This window comes from Onychostoma macrolepis, chromosome 18, assembly GCF_012432095.1.
Source record: "Onychostoma macrolepis isolate SWU-2019 chromosome 18, ASM1243209v1, whole genome shotgun sequence".
Classification (NCBI taxonomy): Eukaryota; Metazoa; Chordata; class Actinopteri; order Cypriniformes; family Cyprinidae; genus Onychostoma; species Onychostoma macrolepis.
Window position 1 is genome coordinate 19,698,218 of NC_081172.1, and position 4,983 is coordinate 19,703,200.

General features: G+C 36.0%; 1 protein-coding gene across 1 annotated transcript; it reads right to left on the reverse strand.

Annotated features, from left to right (window-relative positions):
• Window positions 1-1,559: 1,559 nt before the first annotated feature.
• On the reverse strand, window positions 1,560-4,753 carry LOC131524062 (extracellular calcium-sensing receptor-like). Its single transcript, XM_058750805.1, has 6 exons — window positions 4,530-4,753; window positions 4,022-4,310; window positions 3,171-3,926; window positions 2,863-3,090; window positions 2,630-2,753; window positions 1,560-2,476 (listed from the first exon to the last, which is right to left on the reverse strand). Exons 1-6 carry the CDS (start codon window positions 4,736-4,738, stop codon window positions 1,560-1,562), a joined length of 2,523 nt encoding a protein of 840 aa, XP_058606788.1. The 5' UTR covers window positions 4,739-4,753.
• Window positions 4,754-4,983: the final 230 nt, after the last annotated feature.

Consider the following 4,983-nt stretch of genomic DNA (forward strand, 5'->3'; position numbering starts at 1 on the left):
GCCTGCACTGTTGATTCTGAAGGCCTTAAGCAGATTTATTTTACCCTGGCAACACGATTGCTGAAATATGATTGGATAAGCAGCACAACCAAGAGAAAAGCTATGAATTGAAGACAATAGACTATTGGAAATAATTTAATACACATTCATGGAAAAATATATATTAAAACTAAGTCAGTGATTCTGGTAGTGTTTAGGCCAGCAGAGAAGGCTTTGGTGGCCCTGACGGCCCACCACTGTTAGAATGTATGTAAAACTGACATCTTACAGACCTCTGTCAGATGTCTGTACACAGCAGATGCTTTCCAGATCAAGTGATCTTTAACAGACATCATGCAGACGTACGTGTGCTATCTGGGTAGCTTCTGAAGGGCATACTAATTGAAAAAAAAAAAAAAAGTTAATTAAATGTACACATATTCATTCTGTTTAAAAGTTTTCACTCCCCATCTCTTAATGCATAGTTTTTCCTAATAGAGCATCAGTGAGAGTTTGAACTTTCTGTAATAATTGTATATGAGTCCTCAGTGTGAAAAGATGGAACTCAAAATCATACAGTCATTGTTGGAGAAGGTTCAAATACACAAAAATGCTGGAAAACCAAAAAAAAAAAAAGAGAAAAAAAAGAATGATTTTTCTGAAGAACAGCAGGCAGGTTAACTGTTTAGGACAAACAAGGGACTCATGAACAATTATCACTAAACAAACAAACAAACAAAAAACATACATCTGTGAATCATTCCGGTAACAACACAGTACTAAGAATCAAATGTATGCAAACTTTTGAACGAGGTTTTTTTTTTATAAATCTATTATTTTCTCTTGTGGACTATAGGCTATGTAAACATCTTTTGTGTGAAATATCTTATTCAGGTCAGTAACATTTTGCTGATTCTGCAAGGTGTATGTAAACTTTTGACTTCAACAGTGTTGTTTTACATTTACTTAATTCAAATTCTGTAGTATATCTGTACCTGCATATTACCGTTAGACCTATCTGAAAACTTAAAGCACTGATTTTATTGTCATCAGCTTTGCACACTGCCAGCATCTACAATGATTTTGATTCGCATTTTAGTGTTCATAGCAGAGGGTTCTCTTAACTTGTTATATTTTACATTGTGTCATTTGATATGATATGTTTTAGGCTTTGCATACACATGTGCACCTCTTGAAAGCATGAAACCACAGAGCCTGTCAATACATGTTGAAAAGATAAAAAGATGAAAGCAATGAATAAACTAACTACCACTACTGCTATTGCAATTGAATCAAACTCACTGCAGCAAAAATATTATGTCAAGGTCCTGTGTAATACATATATAGCACCAATACAGAATGTTTAATGTTACATGTTTTTTTTTTTGTTTGTTTGTTTGTTTTGTTTTTTTAAGCTAGCAGAATTAGAATCATCAGCATTTCAACAACTTATTATATTTATAAGTATTATAAGTATTTTTTTTCTTTTATAAGTGTTTATGTGAATTTCATAAATATTTTGTCTTTGAATAAATTATAAAAACAAATAAAAATTGCAATGTTAATATAGCCATGCCATTTTATTTATCAGTAGGACATGTTGTTTTTCCCATCATATGTTGCTTTGTATTTTGGTCAGGCTTTAATAGGATGATATAACATTTAGGTGCAAATATGCAGAATAGTAAACCAAAGCTTGAGGCTAAAATAGCAAATATCTCAACAGCTACAATAAATTTTCCAGGAGAACTGACATAAGCTGGGATAAAAGTGATCCATACAGCACAGAATATGAGCATACTGAATGTGATGAATTTGGCTTCATTGAAGTTATCAGGAAGCGTGCGAGCAAGGAAAGCCAAAATGAAGCACAAGACAGACAGTAGGCCGATATAACCCAGCACAGCCCAGAAACCTAAAGTAGAACCCAGACTGCACTCAAGAATGATCTTTTCCTTATAATATGTCATATTTTTGTGAGGAAATGGAGGAGATATAGCTAGCCAAAGCATACAGATAAGAACCTGTATAAGTGTAAAAGCAAGAACACAGAGTCGTTGTTGTACAGGCCCAAACCATTTCATGACATTACTTCCTGGAAGTGTAGCCTTGAAAGCCATTAACACCACTATTGTTTTACCCAGAACACAGGAGATACAGAGGACAAAAGTGATCCCAAATGCTGTGTGACGCAACATACAGGACCACTCAGTGGGTTGACCAATGAAAGTAAGGGAACAGAGGAAACACAGAGTCAATGAGAAGAGCAGCAGGAAGCTCAGCTCTGAGTTGTTGGCTTTTACTATGGGGGTGTCCTTCTTGCTGTAAAACAGGATGGCCACCAGTGCAGTCAATCCTACTCCAAAGAGTGAGGAAAAGACTAGCACTATACCCATAATTTCTGTGAATGACAGAAACTCTACAGCCTTTAAAACACATTTATTTTTCTCAGCATTAGACCAGTATTCACCTGGACACTGCTTGCAGTTAATTGAATCTGGAAAGGAAGTTATGATTACTATAGTTAGAGCCAAAAAGGGTCATATATTAACTCCCCTGATAAGAAATGTAATCTTTAAAAATAAAAAAAGATAGCAAAAAGAGCAACTGAACAGTTTTTTTTGGAACTTTGAGATGAACTGAATATTACCTGTCTCATTACTGATTTCTCCTTCTGCACATGAAATACAGTCATAACAGCAGACAGGTCTTCCTTTCTGTGCCGCCTTCCTAGTGCCTGGAGGACAGCTCTCACTGCACACAGACCTTGGCTTCTACATGTAAAATTACATTATACATAATTATTTATATTGACTCTGAAAATTAACATTAGTTTTTCAGTTATGGAGTGCAGAATATGGCATGTTTTAAACTGCCATTTACCTCCAGTTGTCCTCCAGACCAAATAATATTTTCAGTGTTAAGCATAAAGCTTTGATCAGGTGGCAGTGAGGCATCAAAGTAACCCACTGGTTTAAACTGGAATGATCTCGTAGAGTCCTGCTGCCAGTTAACAACTTCATAGTGGGCTACTGTGCCACCAGTGCCGTCAAACCACACATGATCTCCAAATTTTACAGTGAAATTGACCTTTTTCAGAGCTTCAACCACCTAGCGAAAAAATATGTTTTGGTACATTATTATTGATATTGTGTATTTCTGTTGGATATTTTTTATTTATTTATTTTTACCTGTTTTGGTTGTATTGTCCAGTCTTTCTCACAACCTGCTTGTTCTTTGCAATTCAATAGTCTGTGTAGGGAATGAGCCACAGCATAAACTGCTTTATAGACGTTGCTTGCATATCTTTGTTCAGGCACATCTTCATTGTAGTTTTTTAGTGTAAGTAGATCTTGATATCTGCTGCAGATGAATGCATGTTGTGAAGACTTCCCTTCAGTCTTTGAGCATGGAAAAGCCGTGTCCCAGAATGATTTAATAACATAATCTGCAAACCCTTCAATATTGATTTTTCTAAATGCAAACCCCAATGACCCTCCCAGCACAAGAAAGCTGTTTGGAGTGATCAAACTCTTTGCAGTTATCCATCCTTCCCCTCCAATCAATTGAAAGCCTGTAATATTCTGAATACTTAGTTGCTCAATAAGTAAGCCCATCTCAACAAGTGAAACAAATGCAACAATCACTTTTGCTGTGCTTTTTTTAATCGTTTCTACCACTTTTTTGAGTTTTTCTGGCTCTGTTCTATAGAATTTCACTGAATACTCCACACAAATCCCTTCCTTCTTAGCTGTATTGAGAAATATGGACATAACATTGTTCCCATAGTCGTTGTCACTGTTCACAGCTCCTACCCAAGACCAACCTAAGTGCTTGACTATATATGCAAGGGCCCTGCCTTGGTGGTAATCACTAGCAATAGTCCTGAAGAATGAAGGATAGTCTTTTCTATTGCTGAGACATTCACATGAGGCTGAGTGACTTATCTGAGAGAGATAGAGAGAGCAAAATAAAACAAAAAACTGTGAAACCATTATCAGTGAGGTGATTTTGTTAAACCTTTGGTGGTACTACTCCTTACCACTGGAATTTTAAAAGGTCCTGTAGTTCTGGACAGAATTACTGTGGCGGAGGACTCTGTTTCTCCTATGATAGCATGTATAGGAGACTGTCCATTGCATCTGTATTCTGCTTCAAACTCCGGTCCATTCATCAGTCCCATAGTTGCACTCATGGCAGATAGTCTTGAACCACAGGTATCATAAATTCGGTATCCAATAGAAACATTTGGGAGCAAACTTTTACTTCTGTTAATTTCTTCAATAGCAAAACTCATAATTTGAGCCATCCGAAAATCTCTTAAATTCACACTGTGAAAATATTAAACAAAAATTATACATAGCAACTAAATAAACATATTATAAACTGAACACTACTATTTGCATTCAGCTAAAGAGAAGGGGGAAAAAAAACAAAGTCATGCATGAAACAGATTGATATTCCAGATGTTTTAATTTGCTGTTATAAAATACATTTTAAACATCTGTTTTAAAAACATAGTCTGGTATAATGCTTTCAGTGTAACAAACCTGGAGCATGAAAGAAGCTGAGGTTTTTGTGAAAACTCCAGTGAAGGCATTGTTTCTTTACTGCGTATTGCAAAAAGTGCTCCAATGATTATGTCTCCATCCTTGGAAAGCAGTGGGTACTTAGGGTCTCCCATCATTCGGCAAAGAGTGTTTCCAGCCTTGGTATGAAGTTGATGCAAAAGCAGGAATATATAAAGAAAGAGAAGCATCCTAAAGATTGAGCTCAACTGCGGTTGCCAAATGTAAATAACCTGATTTTATAGATGTAATTTGTATGGATGAATGATTGTGAATGTAACCAATGACCTCACAGCATTTCATTCATGAAATACATAAGTTATCCACAAAGTCAAATGCATTTCTTGATCCAGACAACCTCCTTTGTGATTCTGGACAAAAAAGCATTTCATGCCATAGTAGGTGGAAAGTGCTTTCACCCGTATGTGCATGACAT